This window comes from Platichthys flesus, chromosome 24 (assembly GCF_949316205.1).
Source record: "Platichthys flesus chromosome 24, fPlaFle2.1, whole genome shotgun sequence".
NCBI classification, from domain to species: domain Eukaryota; kingdom Metazoa; phylum Chordata; class Actinopteri; order Pleuronectiformes; family Pleuronectidae; genus Platichthys; species Platichthys flesus.
This window is the reverse complement of record NC_084968.1, coordinates 3,010,413-3,034,648: the sequence shown is the minus strand read 5'-3', so window position 1 is coordinate 3,034,648 and position 24,236 is coordinate 3,010,413. Positions and strand designations below refer to the sequence as shown.

Genomic DNA, 24,236 nt, shown 5'->3' with positions numbered 1-24,236 from the left:
TAGAATCGAGGCCTCTGTGAAATAGCTCGCACTGAAACGTGAACCTCTCATGTGGGACAGCGCTTGAGGATGACACTGCGGTAGCTGACCAGCAGGTGGCGCCGCAGCGCCGCCCTGAGGACCGCGCTTGGCACCGAGACGCGTCCACGTTGTCTCCGCTGTCTGCCCTCGCTCCAGTTCCCTCCCTCCTTCCCTCACTATCTCCCCCTTCTCTCTCTCGGCTTACAGTGTACTCCTATCTTTCTACCACAAGCATCAGCAGTCTCTCCATCAGTCTCCGCGATACGAGCGCTTCTCCGGCGCAAAGCATGGCACCTCTGCGCCCCAAAGAGCCGCTCTCTGCCGCCGCGCACCTCTGCGTCTTTCTGCTGACCACCTCGGCCTGGATGGCACTGCCGGGACCCGCGCTCTGTGACACCGGGGCTTTAAACCGTCGCGGCGGGCTGGACCGTACGTTTGACATGGGCGTCGGAGACGGAGGCTCCCCGCCCGGCTTCCAGAGGCGCGGTGACGAGGGGAGCTCGCCCCGCTTCAGGAGAGCACTATCCCGGGAAAAACAAATGTCACTGCTCAGCAGCTCCTTCGTGCTCAAAGGGGATGCGACCCACAACCAGGCGATGGTCCACTGGACAGGAGAGAACAGCAGCGTAAGTAGCCTCTCCCCTCCCAGTCCCTGTCCCGTCACGATCCGCTGGTCCACGCACCTTCCCCACCATCCCCCTGCTGCGCTTCCATCCATCTCTCCAGCCACACCATCACACCTCACCCCTAACAAGTTATTGTTCTCGCTGCCGCCGCCTGTACGCACGCACGCTGCGCAGAGAGCGGGACACACAGTGTGGTTTTACGCATCCAGATGGTCCATGTGATGTGGATGAGCTCGGGGCTTTGTTGTTACCATGTAATATCGTCACAGACGCATGCCGTCAGTGGTCAGACTTCCATTACATCACACGGTGGCTCAGGGTCACGAGCATCCTGCTCTTGTGTTTACAGACCGCCGCGCAAAGCATTCAGGGGGGAACTCCTTATTTGTATCCTTTGTGCGCATTTTATTTACACACTTATCTTTCGACTGGGGGAACTATTTTTAAGTTCAATTACCGACCTCCACAATATCCCATGACCTCACTTTGAGAACCACATCAACAGACACTGATGCCACTGTTCGCGATAACATTTTATAAGGAGTCCAAGGACGCGCCTGAGAGCGCACAAAGCCGGCGTGGAGAGGGGCTGCGCGCTCTAAACAGACAGGCTCGCTGCTTGATTTAGTCACACGAAGCCACGACTGAAATATTGATAGAGCTTTTCATCCATGAATGTTGCAGCGCTTGTTTACTTGGGCTCCGAAACGCTATTTGGAATGAGAGGGAACTGATTTTTTTTTTTTTTTTACATGTTTTTAGTGTCTCAACAAACAGTGGTACAAAAAACATTTCAGACAGATGTTGGGTTAAATATCAGGAGCCTTAGTCACTCATGGATTGATCAGTGATGACAGGAGACATGAGGCATCTCTGATATTCCAGACACTGAATTTGGCACTTTGTGACTATTTTTAGAAGCATTTAAACTGGAGATTATAGGCAATGAACTATGAAAAGGTCACTTTATGAATATCATACAGTTTTTCCTCTGGGCCCTGTGAAGGGGCAGCAAACAAAGAGCAGTCTTTGTGATGGACATTGACAGGCGCCCTGAGTGGTGGTGCCTGATGGAGACATCTCTCGAGATCAGAGGCTCTCTGTCAGGGGAACACGTTGCTGTTGTGCTGCATCTGCCTGCAGGCAGAGAGAGAGAGAAATGATCGGACCGCAGAACAGCCAGCAGACCTCAATATTCCACTCAGATTTGCTCACAGGACCAAAACAAACTGGCTGGTGAATGATGTTGTGAATGGTAACATCTGCACTCAAGACTGAGGCAAAGGAGAGGGGATTTAAAGCTCCAGCAGAGACCCTGGCATGCTGGAGGGGCCGAATGGTACTGAGAATTTTGAAGAAGTTAAACTTTTCCTGCCAGATATCTTGCAAAGTGACACTGTGTGTCGTGAGAAGAGGAGGATGTGAGGAATGAGACACAAGTTAGACTTTAAGGAGTGTTTCTGTCAGGGTAATGGTGAGGTTGGGAGCTCCACAGCTGTAGAGTTGAGATGAAATGTGCGATCCTCCTCATTGACACGCAAATGTCAGAGTGAGATGCTCAGGACCTTCTCCAGAGTTTCTTTGGACCAGCCCCCCACCCGAGTAAAAACTCCAGACACGGATGAAGATGTCAAGAGATCTCCGCAGCTGAATGAACACATCAGCCTATGTTCTGCTGCACATTTCTTACCTTAACTCTAATGCAATTGTACCAACATCCCCTGCACTTCATGTCTGTAAACGGCTTATGTGACCTTGGCAGTTGAATCATGATAAACACTGATGTGCAGACTCGGAGAGAAACACGTACGTCATATGAGGCTGAGGCTACATTCAGTATCCAATGCTTTTTTTCTCATTATGTGACTCAGATCACTTTTGAACACCATAAGTTCTGTGAACTATGACGTTTTCAATTCAAATTTGGGCTTTATGTTTGTCCTCATGTGGTTTTATATCAGATAAAACATTTTAAAAATCAGACATCAGTCATATTGTAATCCATGTTACTTGATCGACATTCATCCCAATTCTGCGCTGGAGGGAGCAGCCCCTCCACATCCTGAACTTTAATAAAATAACCATAAAAAGCCATAATTAAAAACCCTCTCTTTCTCCTTATCCTTATGATCATCCTCTCATGAATGTGCCGCCATCCACTGCACTTCACCTTATGAATGAATCTGTGAACACTGACTTCAGCGGCCTCCATCTTCGCTCCCAGACAATGACGAGCTGCATGAGAGGGCTTTGTTGTTGTTCTCCGTGCATGTGGGTGACTTCAGGACTGCTCACACCGGACTCTGCTATCAGCCACGTTTAAATATTCATGTGAACAGCCAAACGGAGCATGGGAGTGAAATGGTGAGACTTTCTATTCCTTGTTCATGTTCTCTACGGCACAGCGCCCACGGCCGCTCTGCTCCACACTGCTGGGTGTTCAGCACAGATTCTACTCCACTCAAATCAGTCACTGCCGATACACAAATAAAACATAAGGGGCCGTGTATTGTGAATCAGTTCAATCTCATGAATGATATACTTGAAAAAGTAAACTCAATTTTATACATATGTAGTTTTCATTTGGCAGAGCTATGTAAATGAAAGATTTACCCATTTTTTAAATGTTTGAATGAAAAAATGGAAAATGAATAAATAGACTATTGGAAAGTTTTTATTTCTATTTGAAATTTGGGCTGCTTGATGTGGTGGTATCCAGAGGTGGGACCAAGTCATTTTTTTGCAAGTCCCAAGTAAGTCTCAAGTCTTTGCCCTCAAGTCCCGAGTCAAGTCCCAAGTCAAGACAGGCAAGTCCCGAGTCAAGTCCAAAGTCAAGACTGACAAGTCTCAAGTCAAGTCCAAGTCCTGCAGTTTGAGTTTCGAGTCTTTTCGAGTCCTTTTGATCACTGGGTAATAATATATTTACACAGATCATGTATGCTTTTAAAATCTGTATTTATTTATTTATTAAAACAAGTGCAATTGAAATTACAGAAAAAAATTGTGCCAACATTGCACTTCCCTATTGCACTATTAACCAGTCATTTTTAACATTTGACTCATATTTTGCAAGAATATTCTTCATTTTAAACCACTCCTACAGAATGAACACATTTGAAAAAACAAGTGCAACTGTAATTATTTGTACAAAAGTGCTAACATTGTATTTTGCATTTTAACTAGTTCCACAGCAGTTTCTGTCCTGTCCTGTGTTTATCTCATCTCATTTATCTCACCTCATATTGTCTGTGTGTGTGTGTACATGTGAGAAACATAACAAATACATGAACATGAACATTTCTGTCCTATCCTGTGTTTATCTCATCTCATTTATCTTACCTCATATTGTCTGTGTGTGTGTGTACATGTGAGAAACATAACAAATACTTGAACATAACAATGAACAGGGTTGTGCTTTTTATATGTCAGGGCCCTATGCTGAATTGCATTTGCATAAGAAAAATTTGCCAAAAGTCTGTCAATCATTTGTGCACGATGTGGACGTAGTATGATTCCACCCAGTGCCGCTGCGAGCCATTTTGGTGCCCTAAGCATAACTCCTCTATGATTACATTAAATAATCATCAATAAGTACAAACAAGAATAGTCAATCTTCTTTAACTTTTTTTGAGCAATTTAATATATCTCTTGTTCTGCCTTTTTTGTGATATACATGGCTAAAAGGTACCTAATATTTCTATACTGAAATAATATCGGCATTATAATTGTAAGCTAATTTATTTAATGACGTTATTGTTGAGGGTTGATTTGTATTTCCGGTTTTAAGTGGGTTGTTGGTAGTGACTCTTATTTTGAAAGGGGGTTTTAAAGGAAGTGGGTGCTGTGATGAGTGAAGTTGTAAAATGAACGGAGAATAAACGGGTGTGCTGTCTCGAGCGCATGACCTGCTCTCGTGTCCTTTGTCGGCTGAAGCCGGACTTATGATACAACCAAACGCTCGGCTACATAATTATTATAACTATGATAATTTTTTAGTTGCTTTTTTTTGGTGCCCCCTCAGGACTTGGTGCCCGACGCACAGCGCGTAGTGGGCGTTTTGGGAGCGGCGGCGCTGCACACACAGAAGCACACAAACACGATGACAGATACAGAGCGCTCCTTAATAACATACTTTTTAATCTTTGTGTTTTGGGGAAAGGAGCAAGTCTTATCAAGTCAAACGGCTCAAGTCCAAGTGAAGTCACGAGTCATTGATGTTGAAGTCCAAGTCGAGTTGCAAGTCTCTTTACATTTTGTCAAGTCGAGTCTAAAGTCATCAAATTCATGACTCGAGTCTGACTCGAGTCCAAGTCATGTGACTCGAGTCCACACCTCTGGTGGTATCTAAGCATCAGACTCAATCTGCCTCTCATTGGCTGTCAGAGGCGGCTATAGGCTGCAACCGATGCTGAATACTGCATTTTCAAGAGCTCCCCCTAAAAGTTGCTATTCAAATCGATAGGTATACTTTTGAATTGCTCCATTATACATTTTTTAAACCAGTAATCAAACCAGACAAACAAAAATATATATTTGCAAAGTCGATATCAATTTGACAATTTGCTATTTCATTTTTAATGGAAACGCTCCAACAAAAAAAGGAACTCTACTCCTTGTTCTATGCAAAGTGACAAAACTGATGACGAGACTTTGGCATTTAGGAAATTAAAAAAAGCTGACTTCATCCTAAGGGTCTGCAGCCTTTATTGTGATGAACTTCCTCAACTACATGTCCACTTTTAAAAATAAGTAGATGAAGTTAATTTTATCTACAGGCATCCAAGCGTTTAGGCTCCAGCTACAAGTTCAACCTACTTTTTAATTAATTTGGTTTACAATCTGAAAGGTCAAAGAGGACTAGTTCATCGGCGCCAAATAAACACAGACAAATGTTGCTGTTCAATTTTCGTGAGGCGGAAAATTATGAGCAGTGCACAGATTTATGGGTGAGGGGAAAAACTGAGCCTCCTCCCTTTTTTCATTATTTCGTTTTCAACTTTTTATTGAGGTTCCAACTGTCGGGTATAGGGGGGGTCGGCAGCACAGGGGATAATTCACACGTGACTCGATGGGGATGCAGAGCTCACTTTAATGTGGCTGTTTTCTTTGATATGATTCAAGCGAATCCGCACATCATTACATGTGATATGTTTATGAGAGCTGTTACTAAAACCAGCTCTTGTCTACTCTCCTCTCTCCCCGAAGCACCTATGGCGACAGTCACTTCACTCTGGCAAGCTTTGCCTGGTCGGTTGATGGCTCACAGCAGAAGGCTTCCTCTAAAGGTGTCTTTGAAGTGCACAGAGTGTGCATGTGTGTTGTATCTTGAAGGAAAATGGAAAAAAGTAATTGGATGTGGAATCAAGATCAGAACAGTGCATCAGTAAAATACCTACTTTACAGTCAGGATCTAGATCATCAGCATTTAAAAAGAAAATCCATTATGGAAGAGGTCAAAGGTCAGCGGCGCAGCTTCTTGATAATATTCATGAACACTGGAATAGGCAAAAAAGAGAGAATTTCTAAGAAAAGATCTCAGAGGAGCGGCAGGAGGGTTGTTTCTGTACAACTCGGCTCATTATCCGACACATTTAGTGTCTGTTGTAAATCTGCGTGTACGGTAGATCTTCCATTAAGTAAATATCAAAGCGACAAAAAGGCAGCAGGCTTGTTTTATCACTCTGCTTCAGGCTGCAGAAATTCCCTTGCACACACAGACTGAGTTATTTCTCAACGTTAAAATTCCAGATTTAAACCAACTTCTGATACAATAATGCTCAAAATATGCTGCTCTCTCAGGAGTTCCCCCCTCAGCTGTTTTTCTCCATGAGAAAAGTGTCTCTACTTTCCCCAAATATCCTAAAGAGAAAGTCCCTTCCCTTTTTTTGTCTCTTTATTCATTGAGTGTCACCATGAAAACAAACCTGCAGTGACATTGTCAATGTGTTATCATGTTCACAGCTATGAACATAAACTTCCACTGGCCCAAGCTGAAATCTGATTGGCCTCTGAGGTGTCCCTGTCCTGTCAGTAGTTGTTTGTTTACAATGTGCTTGAACAAGGAAAACATTTCTTAATATATCCAGTGATGTGTGGCTTAGAATCAAAGCGATTGAGCTTACAGTAACCGAGGATTGACGTGTGTAACTTACTGAGTCGGGAAATGTGCATGGATGTTGGACATATAATTGCCCCCCTCTGTGTACATTGTGACCCATTTATGATCCCTTTTTGTCTTTTCTTGGTTTGCATTTTAAGAACATTATTTCCTGTTTTATTTTGAAAAACTTCTTCTCTTTGTGCATTTGTCTTCCCTTACTTCCTGTCTGTGTCCTGTGATTGGCTGCACCTGTTCATGATTTGTTCCACCTGTGCTCAGTTTTCCCGCCCTTGTGTTCCATCTTGAACACAAGGGCGGCATCTTCTACCTCAGACCTCATTACTGTAAGTCGTATCAAAGCAACACTAGGTTGTTCTTATACTTTATCAAAACAGCTTAAAAAGAGAATGACATGTATGCCATTGCCACAGCGCCCACTGGATGCCTGGAACTGTACTGTGTATGTCTTGGTGTACCATGCTGGAACGTTACAACCTGCATATGTCACACCAACAACCGGAGAAGCTAGCGGCTAGCAGCTAGTTATAAGAGAAAGCTAGCTCTCCATTCTCTGTGGGGACATCATGGCAGAGCCAAGGAAGAAACCAAAGAGGACATTGTCAGAGAGAAAAAAAAAAAGAGAAAGTGGTAAAGTGAGAAACTGAACAAGAGTGAATATTGGAGCATATTTCGTTCGTTGAGCTAAAGGATGCAGGACAGATACCGACCAGGCAAGAAAGTGACAGGTAAAAAACATTTATCTCTAACTTTACAGTGTACGTGAAGGAGTTAGAAATGGTCTCATGTTATAAAATATGTATTTGCGAGTTCACTAGGCACTAAAATCAAGATAGTTCATAGTTGAGTCCAAGTGAAGCTGATCTCAAGATATAATGTTCAAGAAAACATAAAAATACTTTGTGAGGTCACAGTGACCTTTGCCCTTTCAAATTGTATTCAGGTCATCTTTGAGTCAAAGTGAATGTTTGTGTGTTGACATTCGCTTAGGGCATCCCTGATGTATTGCATTTACGAGAATAAGATGGATAAACCCGAAAACACCACTGGCACAGACGCTGGTATGGAGGCATAATAATACAATGTCATTGAAATCAAAGAAAACAAATGATACGTTACAAAATCTAAAAATCTGCATAATTTAGTTTAGTAAGCACAAACTTCATTAATTTTTTACCAAATTCTTGCCCTGTACTAATGAAGATTACATGTTTGAGGGCTTACCAAGGCATTTATATACAAGAAATCTGTCAACGTGCATGCGTGCATATAGTGTTAGTGAATCCATAGAGATCCTGTGATGGGATATGAGGCATATAATATGAGAGCCGCGCTCTGAATGAAGAGAGCCTCCACTATTGAAAGAGCGCTCTTTGTCCCTCTCTCTCTCTCCTCTCTGTGAGTTGTTGACTCGCCCCAGGGAACTCTGGGCCATGCTCGTCTTTCTTTATTTCTATATCCTGTGTGTGTATGTCGGTGTGTGTGTGTCCGTCCAATGTGTACATCTGTATTAGGAAACAGCCTAACATTTCAATATGGTCTCTCTATTTTGCTTGTATCGATTGTTTGCACCTTTTATTTTTTAAATGTGTGTGTGTTGCTGATCCCTAGAAGCCTGTCCCACAGTATCGTAAGTGATGAATGTGTGGCAAAAGGGGCGCTGACAGTCCAAACACTCTTCCAACCCTCTACCCGCGTAGGAGAATTCTGGGTAATTCCTGGTTTAAGAGCTCTCAAGAGTGGGTATTCATGAAGAACACAGAATTTACTGACTCGTAAATCTTCATGGATTTAAAATCGAAGAAAGAATATGACACTCACTTCATACACTCAATTTCATAGCAGCCATGTATAGATGAAGAAACCCAATTGGCCCGGACATGGAAAGGATTGACAGTTGAACGCTATGTCTCGATTCTGTTGGGGCTGGTGCATGGCCCGTCTCCGTTGGTAAAGCAACTTGTTTGGTTAAATTCAATAACGAAAACAAAACTCTGGTGCGCTAACTAGTTCAGCTACCGCATAGGATATAATAGCTGCAGATATGGGGGTTCAATGCTTGCACTGAGGAAAGTGTTACATTTTCACAAAATTGTTTTTTAACGTTTACTAATGAATCAACACAAATGAAATGACATTTACATGTGTCTTTAGCATTTGCATTGAGAACCTGATTACCAATGGCCCGAGATACTTCCTCAAGCATCCATGAACCTCAGAACCAGAGTTAGTACCAATCCATGAAGCAGATATTTTACAGGATATCTGAAAAAATTACTGAAGGAATTAGGATTCATCCTCATCAACTTTAGCCTGTGTACAAAATTGAAATTGATCCAATTATTGAGATACCTCATTCTGGGCCAAAGGGTTGGACAGTCCAAGATGCATTGTTATCCCCACCGCATCTATCTAAAGGTTGAACATTCAAATTGGTTTCTTGAAGCTACCTTCTAGCATTGATGAACATCAACCCCTCAGAAAAGCAGTGATTTTATCACATTTGCTCTGCGTATCAGCACATTGGGGTTTACTACCGTATCTTGCAATTATTTACAGTTAATTTCACCCTCTTTATGAAAAGAACATTATGTGTTTCCACCTTTTAGACTCATCCATGCGCTCCTTCCCGCTAAACCCTGTGGTTACCTTGCCAACGCCACCTTTAGATTGCAGGCATCATTTCAGCCAGTCATGTCAAAGGATTATCCTCCTCCTAATCTATACATGGCATTGCATGAATTTAAATTGAGTATTTAACAGGACTATAATTTTTCATAATAAGGAGCTTCACTGTATTTGCATGGTAAATAATTGCTCCTGTAGGTCTGCAGACACAACAACTCTGAGCCACACTCTCTCAGGACACACACACACACACCAACAAACGTACACACACACACACACACACACACACACACACACACACACGTACATATGCACTATGTAGGTCTCAGAATTCTGGCTGAATGTGAAAGGCATTTGTTCACGCTTCACATGTTAAACAGACAGTTCATTTGGCCCCTGGTTGTTCGGCGATGGAAAATTGTTTGCACATGTGAGGAGAGCCTTTCTAGTCATTTATCTTGTCTATCCTCGTTCATGCTGGTCAGAGAGACACTCCAAAACCCGGACTGTAAATCATTCGCTGTGTTTGCTGGTCTCTTCTTAAAATCGGAATCATTTACTGTCTCAAAGAATGTCTTTCCTCAACTTCAGATTGTTCCTGGCTGCTTACTCTTTTATGGATGACTGATTCTTGTCATGCATCATGTCATTACGGAGATTTGAAAGATATGATGCTACGTTGAGCTGTATTAGCCTTTTAAAAAATGCATAGTCTCCAGTGAAGGTAGTACTCCAGTAAATCATATGAAAACTGTGCTATGTAGATATACATGGTTATAAATACATAATATGGCAAAAATATTTTCTGGATTGTCTCACCAATCGAAGAAGCTTAAAAATGAAATGTCTAAATTAGACCTAAACTTCCGTCACAGCAAAACATTTATATTGGCTGTTGCTCATGGGCTAGAACTGGTAGTTCTCTAACCAGAAAGTCAGCGGCAATTTCCCATTCCGCCTGCCAAAGTGTCCTTGGGAAGGAAATTGAACCCCAAATTGCCCCTGATGGCTGTGCCATTCTCATAGAGAAAAGTGCTGCCCACTGATTTGAAATATCTCTGTACAGTTCTGGATTCACTGTTGAGCTTCTCTGAAAATGCAAAGTATACATTCAGTTTGAGTGATTGTCAAGACTAGAAGAGTACTATAGAGCATTTGCTATATCAGTTTAATGTAAGCGGGCTACCTGGCACAGCAGAATGCTTGTTGTCCTCACTGTGGAGGATATATCCTGTCTGTCGGCATTCGTTGACACGGACAAGAATGGCAAGTTAATTGTCTGAAACATTAAAGCACTGTGGATGATCGAGCTTATCCGTTGATAAGATCTTCTTTCTAAGTGTTCCTCTTAGTGTGGCCTCAGTGTTGGCACGGCATCGCTCGTTGCCACTTGGCGCTAGGTAGCGTTTGTTGCTTTGATGCCATGGTTCCCTTGCAAACGAGACCTTGGGAAAGTACACGAAGCAGCGTGCTACCGGAGTGTTACTGTCTAATTAACTGCTTAGTGATGCCAGGTTGATGCCGCCTGGCCGGCAGCTAAATAAAAGCACCGGGATGTGTTTTTTCCGAGGCTTCTGGCAGTATGGCTAAGACATTGTTGTCTGTTTGTTCCCTGCATCGCTGTTTGGGAATAGAGGAAGTGTTGTTTGTGTCTCTGTGTTTTGTGCATCTTCCTCTCTGCTCTGGAATCTTGTCCCTTTCCGCTTGGAAATTCGAAAAGTCATGACGGCCAAATGACTTGATGTAAAGTGTGTGTGTGTGTGTGTGTGTGTGTGTGTGTGTGTGTGTGTGTGTGTGTGTGTGTGTGTGTGTGTGTGTGTGTGTGTGTGTGTGTGTGTGTGTGTGTGTGTGTGTGTGTGTGTGTGTGTGTGTGTGTGTGTGTGTGTGTGTGTGTACTAATTATTGTTACCTCTTCAGGACCTTTTCCAGTATAACCACATACCTTGCTTGGACCAGTATGCCTCATTGGTTAAGTCGTCCACAATGTATGGTAGTCGATGAAAAGTCCTAATAAGGATGCTGTGCAAACGTGTGAATATATCATGAAACTGGGGGTTGGTGGTTACCAGGCGACAGGTCAGAAAAATGAGATGATAAGCTGTGGCACACAAGAACTCATCTCATCTACACGAATGTCCTTGACTTTCTCTGAACTTTTCTTTCCTTGCTTTTCTTGTGGTTCTACCCAGCATGCGTTCATTGTTTTTCAGTTTTGTCCCTGTAAACACTGGGCTCCCCCCTCCCCATGTTCCACGTTGTTTTGTGCTCTCTTCATCATCTTCTGCGGTTTAGCTGTCATGGTTGAAAGTTCCTGCTCATGTTGCCCTGGCAACCCACACTGGAATCCTGTTGGGGTCTTCCAGTGGTTTGGTTCCTGATCTGAATTCCGAGTGGCCCCTCGCCTCACACTTCTCACAGGTCCTGCATATTTCATGTAAAGCTTGAACATAAATATATGACAGTTGTCAAGTGAAATGCTTGTATCTAAGTATCCTTTTGTTTGCATATTCATCTTAAATTTGTGTCCGTCTATGATAAACTTTCCTCTTGTGGCACCTTTAGACATTTTTTAATTGTGAGCCACAGTACTGATTAATAGTGAAGATATGTTTATATTGTTATGGTCAGACAATGGGGTGGGGGTGGGGGCAAATATCTCAGACCTCTTCCCAATAACTTATCAGACATTTTGACCCAAAATTTTGTTCAAGTAAAGATCAAGTCTGCACTAAAACCCTCATACATGAGGGTTTCAGTTTTTGGCGCAGAGGATTTTTTGTCATATTTGTCGTGTGTGTGTGTGAGGGGGTGGTGTGAGATGTATGTGTTGCTGTAGCTACTATAGGAACAGTGGGAATGCTCTCCCTATAGAGCCTCACGGAGAGTTGTGAAATGCAGCCCCGCAGGGTCTCTCCATTATATTTCACCTTCACAGTATCACATTTAGAGATTGGATCTTCTTCTCTTGGCGGCAAAGCCATCGCAACTTTCTATCAAACCCACTCACCTGATCCTCATCTCTTGCCAGGGATCTGGGTATTTTCAGTTTCCATCTTAAGCCAACTGCACAACAACAGCGTGGAGCCTTCCACACAAGACAGGCGTCAGAAAAACTGTTCCAGATATAATGAACAGTCTTTGTACTTGGTTAGGATTTCCTCAGGCAAATGCAAAAATGTAAATTGAACACACCAAGCAGCGACATGACAGGTTAATCATGTATTTATACATCATATTAGAACATATTCATGAGGAATTTACAATGTTAAATGTTTAGACCTGCACTTAAGGTTGTATAAAACTTTTAAGGTTTATTATAATATAAATTAACTGAAAGTGTTCCCATACAAATCCTCCTTATATTTACTTTACTTTACCTCAGTTCATTTTTGTTTAGGGCAGTTTATGTCAAACACTTTTAAAAGGACAAATAGAAAATTAATTTCCTAAAAAATAATCATAAAACAGTTAAACAAGTATAAACAAAACATAGTAACACAAAGGGTTATTTTCAGTAAAATATATACATATAGGTAATTATCAACTTTTATAAAAATTAGAAATATAACTCTGCTTGCTCCTCGTGTTCATCCATCCACTACTTCTTCTTCACTATGTCGACTTATTAAATTGTGTGAGATTTTTGTTATGTTTGATTTCATCCCTCAGTCCACTCCACAAAATCCTCTAGATTAATAAGCACATTTTTAATTTTCTGCGAGAATAACAATGTTTCAAATTGAATTTCTATCTCAGGTTATAGACCCCTCTCTGTCCGAACAAAATTTTCGAAAGTTACCAGAAAGTAGATCACAAATAGATCATGTGTTTAATGTTCTTATCTCCATTATTTCTGCTTTTTTTTTTACTATTTTGTCCTTCTTATTCTGGTTTCTTGATTAAGCATTTATTCCACACTCATTTATCACTCTTACCGGTTTTCAGCCATGTTATTATATGATATCATTTTTTATAGTTATTTATTTATTTATCCCCACTCTACTGCCTGCATCAGTCTCAAATTGTTTCTGGTTATTTTTAATTGTTTATTTTATTTTGTCTGTCTTATTATTGTATTGACAATCATATGTGAAGCACATGAAAGGTGCTATATAGATAAAGATTGATTTGAAAATTATTTTCAGAGTCTGTCCCTCGAAGCACATCAGCAGCATCTGTGGTCAGTTCACATGTGGAATATTGTGTTGTGCTACCCAGCTGGAAGTGGTAGGTTTTATATAACATTGATGTGATGCAGTACTTAGATGGAATTATCTGATCAAGTACATAGATATTATTAAGTCCTCCTGTACATTTATTAATTGTTCTGTCAAGTGATGATAACGTGTTTCGGTTTCACCCCCAAAACAGCTTCATCTTCAGCTGATGACCATCATAATATGAGATTTCTCTCGTCTTTTCAGTAACCTAAAAACCACAGTCCCTTGATGCTCGCAGCTAATTCTCAGTCCTGCTTTGTGTGAAATGAGCAGAGTTAATTAGCAGTTGGTTAATTCGATTTTGAACAGACTCGGTCTTTTGTGTTCAGAGTCGAGGCGGCCGCAATCAATCAGAGGAACCTCTGATGTTTTAAAATGGCAAAATAGGACGTCAGAGCTCTTTTTAAAACTGTGGAATTTGAGCCGGCATGAATGAGCTGTGTCCCTGACGATTTTCAGCAGCAGTGGCGGTGCTGAAGGATATATTTTTAGCATTTTTTTTTGCGGAATCAGAAATGGCTTTGCTTTGTTTTCATGCAAAGACATTTTTTTTGGTTATTTAAAGCAGTGGTTCCCAAACTAAGGGCTGGGACCCCCAGGGGGGTCATGTGATGAGTTCCAGTAACTGAATAAAACTGTTACAGTGCCTGTTCTAAACATATCTGTTTGGAATGAGCTGTTTGCTTGGCCTGTGGTGATGCTGGTAGCAGCTTTCTGTCTCATACTGTAAAAGCAACCGTAAGTAAGTGACCCAGAGAATTAAGCTGGATTTTACTTAATTTGTTTCATTACCATTCATGTCTGTGATTTGTATGTAAGTTTGAAGAATTACAGAACTGCTGTTTTTTTCCATACATCACATGTCTGCTATTTTAGAGATCTGTCAAGGAAACGACAAAATCTTCAGACCCAAGTTTACAGCTTTTCAAAAATAACAGCTCTGTAATCCAGTATATTGGTATAAAGCATTGCAACAACAATATGAAATGAAAAGTCAAATTATCAAATTATCAAAACGATCTTGCAGCCTAGATATATTTGTTAACTAGAAGACAGTATTTGACAGCAGGCTGCAGGAACATAACAATGTTCAGTTCGGTCTGCAGATTTAAGACACGTTGACTTAAAAGTGATGTTTCCCATTTGTTGGCAATTTACCATTTTTGAATATGTCCAAATCAATTGAATTCAAAACTGTTCATGCCAAATGTGTCAATGGGATGAACGGTTCTTGATATATACAGACAGATTGTTTTAATAGACAGATTCAGATTCTGGAAAAGGTTAGAGATAGCATTGTTCAGACTTAATGACTACAAAAGATACAAAATATAGTAGTTGAATTTAAAATAAAACTTTGCAAGTTAAGATCTCATCAGCTTTCCCATCTTCTTTGTCCCCATATGACACCGGAGGTGATTTTAATAGATAAGTAACCACAATATCTGCAGCAGCTTAATTTACAACACCACAGAGACCATCGTGACATGTAGACGCAGGTGAAATCCATGTCCTTTGTCTGCTTTCACCACCTTCAATGTTAATGGGGGTCTTCTATCTGTGACGTTGTTATTTTTGGGGGTCGGGAGCTGAAAATTGTAAAGAGACCCTTGATTATAGAGAACACTGTCTTACTTTTTTTGGGGTGGGCCTTTGTGCCCAGCTGGCTGAAGTTTGGGCCTTGGAGGCCAAGCACAGACTTTAACTCAGCCCTGACTGCATTTCAAAGACAACACTGCCACCCAAGTTCTACCAGGAATGACGCACTCGGTCGCTGTGCCAGCTCTACACACCTACACACACCTACACAAGCCTACGCACACACTCACAGCGACTCGAAGCAGTAAAATGGGAATTAGCTTGTGTTGACGGACATGAAGCTTGCCAGTAATAATTGTTCTCTCTGGAAATAAAAAAAAAAGGGTTTCGACTCATGTTAATAGCAATTAGAGTACCAGTGTATCAGGGGAGGGGTGGCGGCGGCGGGGGTGGTGAGTGTGTGGGAGGAAGGAAAAGGAAAGAAGGGAAAGGGAAAAAAAACCTCAACGCTGAGGTGTCTTTCATCTAAACTCTGCATGTTTCTTGGGTGGTTTTAAATGAACGTGCTGGCAACAATGCATCTGTTTCCTACCTCCGTCTCTCTCCCTCTGTCTCTTAACGTCTCTTGGCCTCTTAAGTTTGGCTTTATTTTGCTTGATTGAAAGGAGTTGTGTGCCTGAGGGTGAGAATAAAGACGCGAGGCAGTGACTGAATCGCTGTTTGGGGAGCTGCTCTTCACAACAGTCGCGTAAAAGGGAGAGCTGTAGCTGCAAAGACGAGGTCACAGTCAGCCACCGATAGCCTTAAGATCACCTTAAATGTAAACCAAAGGGATAATTATGCTGTTTTTAATATGCAGGTTCTAGTCATTTGAATGTGAGCTGTTCAGTTATGAATTTATGCACCAGCGTTTCTCTTAAATAAGCTTCTAGAAAAGATAGAAAACGCTCATGGCTTGGACGGCTCAGGAGGAACAAATAAGATCAAATAAGGAGAAGTTTCCTGAGGGAAGAATACAAATAAGTAAGAAAAAGAAGGAACTGAGAGTAAGTTAACAGATAAAGGAAAATTATAGTTTTGCTGACAGCAATTTACAAAATGCTGAAAAAAATGACTGAAAAAGCCAGAATTGGGTAGAAAAACAACTAAACAGTATTAAGATGCATTAAAAGGATGTTGGAAATTGATTTTTCAAACTGACCTTGATTCTGTCACATCCCACTCCCAGGGCAGCAGAGAGACATAATAATACAGCTTAAAAATAAAGTTTTTGTGTTGAACTGCTATATTTCCTAGTTTGAGACCAGAGAAAGGTGTGATCTGTCGATAGCCATGGCAGTAAGTCAGAAGACACACAATTCACTCAGCCAACTCACAAAAAATGGATTCTTTTGAAGTCAATGCTCCTCACTTAATCTAGAAATCTTCTGAATTAGATGTTGACATCTACAACATTTGGGCAGGGGGTGTAGACTAAGCCTCCAGGTGCATGTTCGTGGTGGCAGTTTAGATAGTATATGAACAGCAGAAGTAGCAGAAAGAGAGTTTCGCTTTCAAATGAGGGGTGTCGCATTCAAGGTAGTGTTCTATATATGCTGTACTTTAAGAAATTACATTGTGTCATTGAATTTTTTTTCTTGAATTTATCAGGTAGTGACAATTGTTTCTCTTTCAAGAGAGTGTGACATTGAGAGAACCTTAACAGACAAACACACCTAACAGACAGTTACCAGAGTCTATGTATGAATTTCATGATTATTCTTCTCGTCTGTGGGGAGGCCCAGCCAAACTTTAACACCGATAACTATGTTGAGTGTGCCATTAGAGATAGGTTGTAAACCACAATGATAAACAAGACTCAGTTGTTGAAGTAATTATGGGGCAGCATGACAGTACAGAACATCTCCACAGTCAAGTACAGACATTAAAGTTGACTTCACAGTAGTCTAGTAGTCGGGGGGACTGACTTTTAATTCTATACATGAAACTTAAATCACACTCTGCTGTCTTGCCAAAATCTTAACTGTGTGTGTGTGTATGACTTGGCAAGAGGGATGTGGTTGCCATTTCAAGTTTTGAAGTGGTGATAATCAGAATCACAGGTGGCGGAGGAGGAGAACAACATGTACTTGGTCTTTTCTGCATTTAAAGCAAGTCTGTGATTAAGAGGTGATAATTGGAAAGCATTAATGGTTGAGTGTGAGTCAGCGCCTCGGGCAAAGACTGAGGTACTGAGTAGGAAGAATGATGGCATGTGTGCTTAAAGTTAAGAGTTGTGGTCCAGATATAGACCCCTGTGGCACACCAATATTGATGGTATATTGACCAGAGTTTATTGAGTAGGTATATTTGTGAAAGTGTACTAGTAAAAATCTCTTGATAGATCTTATATCTGACGTTAGTGATAAAGTTTCATGACATAATGACCATTTTTTTGCTGCCTCATAAAGTCTTGCGCTTAAAGCGGCTGATCAATACAAGAATCACAGAGGATGATCATCCTCTCCCACATGCCCACTTTACCATAAAGGGGTAGTTAAAAAGATATGGTCACCAGTTACTTCAGTTGTATTGTATTTGGCTGTTTACCCCTGAGACACCAAAACTGTTTTGCGGACTCAAACTCAACTTCACCCACCCCTCCATTGGCATAGTGGTGAGTAGATTATGAGTGGATTTACATTTTGCGGTGAACTATCCCTTTAACATGAACCTGAAGCCCATCACTGTGAAGTTTTCCTCCTGCCCTACCTCATTGTACACGCCTGTGCAACTTCTCGAGCGCTGTCATTGGGGGGCAAACATCGGCGAAGTAATTCCAAAGTATTCCATGTGTGACAGCCCTGCTCTGGGAAAAAGAGCCATTTGATCTCTCGGCCTCCGCTGTGACTGAGCAGGCCTATTTGTTATTGCATTTGGACCTTTGTTTTCTTATTTCCTTTCTTTTCTGAGCGAGAGAGACGGAGGAGTGAAGGATCATCGAAGCCTCTTTGGAATAGCGTGTATAAACATAGGCAGTGCATCACTCAGGTAATGAGATTCTCCACTCTGCGTAAATCGAAGGCCCCACAGCACCTGAGGAGGACAAACAAACCCCCGTTCCCCCAGACTCACACGTACACTGTGCGCACACATACTGACACTCCCCATATTTGCCTGTTTCCTTCTTCGCCTCCTTTCCCCACTCTCTTCTAGTCCCCTCTGTGAATTTGGACAGGCTGTTTGTATGCAAATATGCGGTTTTGAAGACACAGACGCACATAAACCCAAACACGCACAGAGAAAACCCTGTAGAGGGTCAGAGCTGGCTCGCTGAGTTGTGCAGCACTCCAGCAGGGCAATGGCAGAAAGATTATTTGCCTTTTCTTTTTTTTATTGTGTGTATTCAACAGCAGGCCCAACTGGTTCTCTCCCCTCACTGGTTAATCCCCCTTTTCATTATCATCCTTTTCTTTATATTCGCCTCTGAAAAACAGCTTAGCGCCAAACAGTGCGCAAAACATTGGGAGTTTTCCGGGGTGCGGTTTTTCTTTCTTTCTCTCTGGGAGAGGCCAGAAAAGCTGCTTTTGCTAGGAAGTCAGCATTGCATTGTGGGACGCTTGTAGGTCATTGTGCGGCACGTCTGTCTCTTGTATATTTGTATAATGCTGGGAACACACAGCTGTACAGCATGACTCAACCAATCAGTCAAATGAGAGTTATACTGATATCATGCCAGTACATCAGATGGCAGCCAGGAAATGTCACCTCCTGCCAACATGATGGAGGTGAGGACGTCATCTTGCACAACAGCTCCAGGTGGAACTGTCTCTTAAGCCTTCAAGAAAACAGGAAATAAAAATGTCCATCAGAAAGTTTGTTTTAGCAAGAGAATATCAAACCATGTAGAGAAAGATAAGGATTTCTTAAGAAGTTGGGCTCATCGGAGGGTAATTGTTTTTCTGTTGTGATTAGCAGCATTAATCATTTGCTGTAATCCAAAGGTATTGGTATCATCCTTTAAACATCATATATTGCCTGAAAATTGGCTGAGATTTAAGTTTGGAAAAAATATGCAATTACCTGGAAGTCGGACTGCTTAATGGACTCCGTGCGTGGATGTGACGATAATTCCTATCTATGCCCACTGGGTTTTCTACTGGCAATCATGCTACTACTACTACTTATTAAAAACACAAACTATATATTATAGCTGTGTCTCAATTCAGGAGCCGCAGTCTACGCAACCGACTTCGGCACTATCCTTCATCTGCTGGTCTGGTGTTCTTATTACATCCCCAGCTTGTGCCGCCCTTACAGCGATTGTCAAGAAATAGAGCAACGGACGAAAAAGTTATTTGGTTGATTGAAAAAAATGCTTTTTTTTCCATTAGCTGTCTGGGCGGCTGTGGCTGAGGGGTAGAGTGGTCGTCCTCCAACCTGAAGGTCGGCGGTTCGATCCCCAGTCTGAACAATCTGCATGCCGAAGTGTCCTTGGGCAAGATGCTGAACCCTGAATGACCCCCATAGAATAACAAAGTGCTGGGATACATGCACTGTATGAATGTGTGTGTGATTGGGTGAATGTGAAACTGTAGTGTAAAGCGCTTTGAGTGGTCATCAAGACTAGAAAAGCTCTATATAAATACAAACCCATTTACCATTTAATGTAATTGCAGCTCTTACTATCTTTAGCAGTTGATTTTAACCATATCATATGGTCTTCAGATGACGTGTGAGCTCCGTAGTTTATCCAGAGCAACTTTTAAGAGCCTTTGGTCATTGTTGGCTTCAGAATTAGGTTAATTCACGATTTTGAAAATGGTATAAAAGATGAATGATATAAATAAAGACCATTTGAGGTGGTTGAAAGCAGCTGAAGAGGTAAGCATCATTTTGTCAAACCTACGACAGCATTTCAAGGTTCTTCTTTCACATTAATATCTAGTAGTTGATGTGGATACATATAAATACATATAAACTCTCAACTAAACTGGATGTTTTAGTGTACATTTGGAAGTATAAATGAGGGCTCTAGCTTTGGTAGCCGTCTGTCAATCATCCACCACACTGCACTGACACTGAACCAGTGAAGCATCAAGTGTGTGTTGGCATTGTGAGGCTGCTGTAAGTCTGATTATGTCATTTCAGTGGTTTCTTTAACAAAGGGCCCACTACAATGTACTCTAATGCAAAAAGCCATTGAAATATAAAAAAAAAAAAACGTTTGTGTAATTCATTGAGCAAAGTCTGAAAAGCGGCATTTGATCAGTGTCGGAGCTTCTTTACCCAGAGGTCTGTGTGCTGTGAATAACGTTCAGTGTGAGTAACGTCAGACCAGGAAGCCCTGTAGCACACAACTGATACATTTAAGGGTGAAACATGACCCTGTATCCTGCGTCAAACTGTGTGTGTGTGTGTGTGTGTGTGTGTGTGTGTGTCACAGTGTCCGTCCCTGTTAGTCCCATTCCACTGGCCCATGGAAAGAGGACATTCTTTTCTGCAGTGTTACAGCCTTGTTAAACCCATTCCACCCCCCTCCCCCTCTGCTTCCTCCCCTGTTAAAGCAAGTCTTTCTCACAGCCCCTTCATTCAACCGCTCCCCCGTCTCCAATTCTCCGAGCAGTGAAAGACAGACGGTCACCTGCCATTCAGAAGCAAAAAGAGCGTCTGGTTTGCGTAAATTACAAATTCTCTCTGAGGCTACTTTGTAGTGCGTGCGTTCCTCATCTCTGCTTCAGCTTCTTCGCTCAGTTGGGGTTTCGATGTCAAATGGAAACGATAGTGAAAATTTCCCCCTGTCCTTTTTTCCTCCTTCCCTCATAAATCCGTTTACTGGAATTGGCCTCCAACATGGCTGCCAGCTGCCAAGAAACTGCCCTTATTTCCCAGTCAGCTGCCGCCACTTGCCCATCGGCCGGTATGTTTTGACACACTGGGTGGGGGAGTATGTGTGTTGTAGAAGAAGGGGGGTGTTCTGGTTCTGGCTTGTGTCTCTCTCCACATCCGTCACAATGGCTGCCAAAATCCCCATGACCTCATTCTCATTAGCACTGCTTCAAGTACAAAGAGCCAGAGCTGGGGCTCATCGGCGAGGAGCGCTGCCCCTGAATGGATGAAGCCCGCTGCATTTTTAAAAAGGGTTTGGAGATTTATTGGTCACTTTGGTAAGCGTGCACACAGTCGTCTTGTGTGTAAACATGGCGGATAATTATGCGAGTGGGTGTGTCGGCTTAGAGCGAGCGACAGGGCTCCTCGAAGCTCTCTGGAATAAACGGAGGGAAGCCAAGCACCTCGGAGAAATGCAGACCTGTGGAATACTTCACACTGATTTCACTCTAATGAATAGGTAGTGGCCTGACAGTGACAGCAGGTATGAGTCTAGGTTTGCAGACAAACAGCTTAAGCGGCAGATGTATTTGTCATATGCTGTTCTTTCTGTTTTGCCTCGTCAGGCGTTTCATTTAAGAAAGTACTCCAGAATGATATTAAAAAAATCAAAGCCGCCACCTCTCAGAGACAGGATGATCTGTCATCCTGATACTGCATCATCCACAGTGTGAGCTGATGGCGTTGTCACTGTTGTTTCCTCCGTTTTCATTTTATGTCTCAGCTGATGTCTTGGGATCTAATGTGCTTTTCTAACCTGAGGAGACGATAAAAGAAAATCATGAGGTCTGCTGCCGGGTGGAGAGAAGATAAAAGAGCAAAATTAAGGCTGATGAAAAGGTTCCCCTTTTCAAAATCTCCCTCCTGGAGAGGTGGTTATCTCTCAGGAAATATCTCAATCTTCAAGCCTCCTCAGTCTCTATCGTCATCACTCATTCTTCTGTGGGTGGGATGGGGGTCTCCACATTTTCCGCTGGTCTCCTATGATTTTATGCTCCTTCACGAGAAGCCTTACCTGCAGGGCTGAGGTCCATCCTGACAGAAAGCAGAGTCAAACCCTCGCTCGAACTCCCGCTGTGCACCTCTTCTCTTCCTTCCGACCTGTGAGCATGCTGCATGTCAAGTCTGCATTCTCGAACACAGTGTCGTCCTCACCGTGATTCGGGGCTGCTGCGAGGGAGAGAGGGAGGGCGGGAAGACGAGCAAGGCGGGAATGACCTCATTATGCGGGCGACGCTTGCTGTGTGAAATGGTGATTGGCTTCAATTAGCCCACTGGCACCTGCACAACATGTTTGTCCCAACGGTGCCACCTCCATTACTGCCATGGCGATCCCTTATCTGTCAGGAATATTGCGAGATAGATGATGTTGTTAATGATGCTGCTTCTGATCCTTATTACAATTTGATAGTGAGAGTTGGGAAACATCTGGCCAATATTGAAAATGCACATTGCCTCCTTGTTGCCACCAGCGGCACAGAAATAGTTATGCCAGAGTTATACAAAGGTATTGATATGCAGATTAATTTTTCCCACACCGCATGGAATAGAGACACAAATCAGTCAGGGCTGCTTTCCTCCATGTGGACTTGAAACATACGTACATTAAATATTTTTTCCCACCGCCGCCCCGCCTCACATTCCAATTTTTGGCTCTGCTCGGGCACATTGTGAAAGACGTCCTGGCTTGCTTTTTCAATTTGAGATACAATTCGCAGAGTGAGATAGAGACCCATGTTAAGGTGCAAATCATCCCAGTGTGTCGGAGAAATTGAATTTCCCATGAATACACGATTGACTGAGATGTGGTCCCCAGTGTGCGCGGCGATGGTGGTGGCAGCGGTGGCTAATCCTCCGAGGACGAGGTGGCGTGACGGTGTGGTGCGTGTGTGTTTGTCTGAGCACAGCACGGCAAAGCTGGGTCATGACAGCTGTACATGCACAGGCACACATGCACGCACGCGCATGCCTTCACACTCACACAAGGACACACCTCTGCGATGACACGCTTATGAGGAACGGAACCCCTGAGAGTCACAATCACACACCCGCAGCGGGCCGCAGCAGCTGCCTGTTTGTGTGTGACTTCAGAGCATGCGGCGCGCACATGTCAGCACAATTACAACCTGCTGGGTGTGTACGGGTATGCGTGTGTGTTGTGTTTATGAGTGTTCCTGTCTGCTTGAATTTTTGTCGTCCCATATGCTGTTACTCTTTCCCCACCGGATCATATACGGACCACTTGTGTGCCCCTGTAGCGTAACACTGCAAAACTCCAGTATCACGCCTGTCACCAGGCCTCACGCTAAGAGCCTCTTGAATTCAGCCCCTTCTGTCTTTCACACAAAGGACGCCATCATTTCCCCTGTCGTCCGCGCTCCGCTGCAGCGAACCGATATAATTTTCTCATGTATTTCAGGAAACAGTAATGAGTATATATCCAGACGAGCTAATGCCTATGGGCTAGTCTCCCATGTCAGACAATGGCTGGTGGATGAGGCACTCAGACACAAGTGCACATGATTGCACGAACACATACACTCCTCTCTGACACACACCTACTTGAGCAGACACAGAAACAACGAACACACGCACACACACACACACACACACTAGTTTCTCACTCTGTTAGGCCACCTGTACAGTCTGCCTCCAAGGTTCTCTCTTCACACAAGCAGCTAAACTTGAACACTGTGGCGCGCTTGGTCAGCGAGAGGCTACAGGCACAGTCTTCTTTTCATTGCTGCCACTCTCGTAAACATGCACAGGCATTCACCACTGCTACCTGAGCTGACAATGATCACCAGTCGGGGCTGGTATCTGTTTCACGTATGTGCGTTACCTGTCTGAGAATATGGTCAACTAGCACAGAGCCACATTGTGAGTATCATGGCAGGTGTTTATATGTCTGTCTCAAACTGCTTCATACCGATATAATCAATACTGTGCAAGATTCAATCACAAAATCTTACAGGAGTGTGATGTGCAACTGTAGACTGTTAATACAGATGGATGCTGCTTCTCCTCTTCCTACTACTATGAAAAAGATTAAGCCTAAATATCCAGTTTACAAGCACTATTATCTTGGGCAGGTGACATAATTTGGAGCTGGAGTCTTAACAGTAGTGATTGTAAATTAAAGCCATAGTATTGTGGCGGCACCGATACATGCGATTTTTCAGTTGTCAAATCATGACAATTAATTTGAATAGCATC

General features: G+C 42.7%; 1 protein-coding gene across 3 annotated transcripts in view; it reads left to right on the top strand.

The window, feature by feature from the left end:
* The first annotated feature begins 253 nt into the window (after nucleotides 1-253).
* sorcs2 (sortilin-related VPS10 domain containing receptor 2) overlaps nucleotides 254-24,236 on the top strand; it is a 270,183-nt gene continuing 246,200 nt past the window's right edge. For all 3 annotated transcript variants that reach the window (XM_062384316.1, XM_062384315.1, XM_062384314.1), the window contains exon 1: nucleotides 254-647. In XM_062384316.1, coding sequence (XP_062240300.1) covers nucleotides 309-647 — 339 coding nt within the window. In that variant the 5' untranslated portion in view covers nucleotides 254-308. The remainder of the gene's footprint in view (nucleotides 648-24,236) is intronic.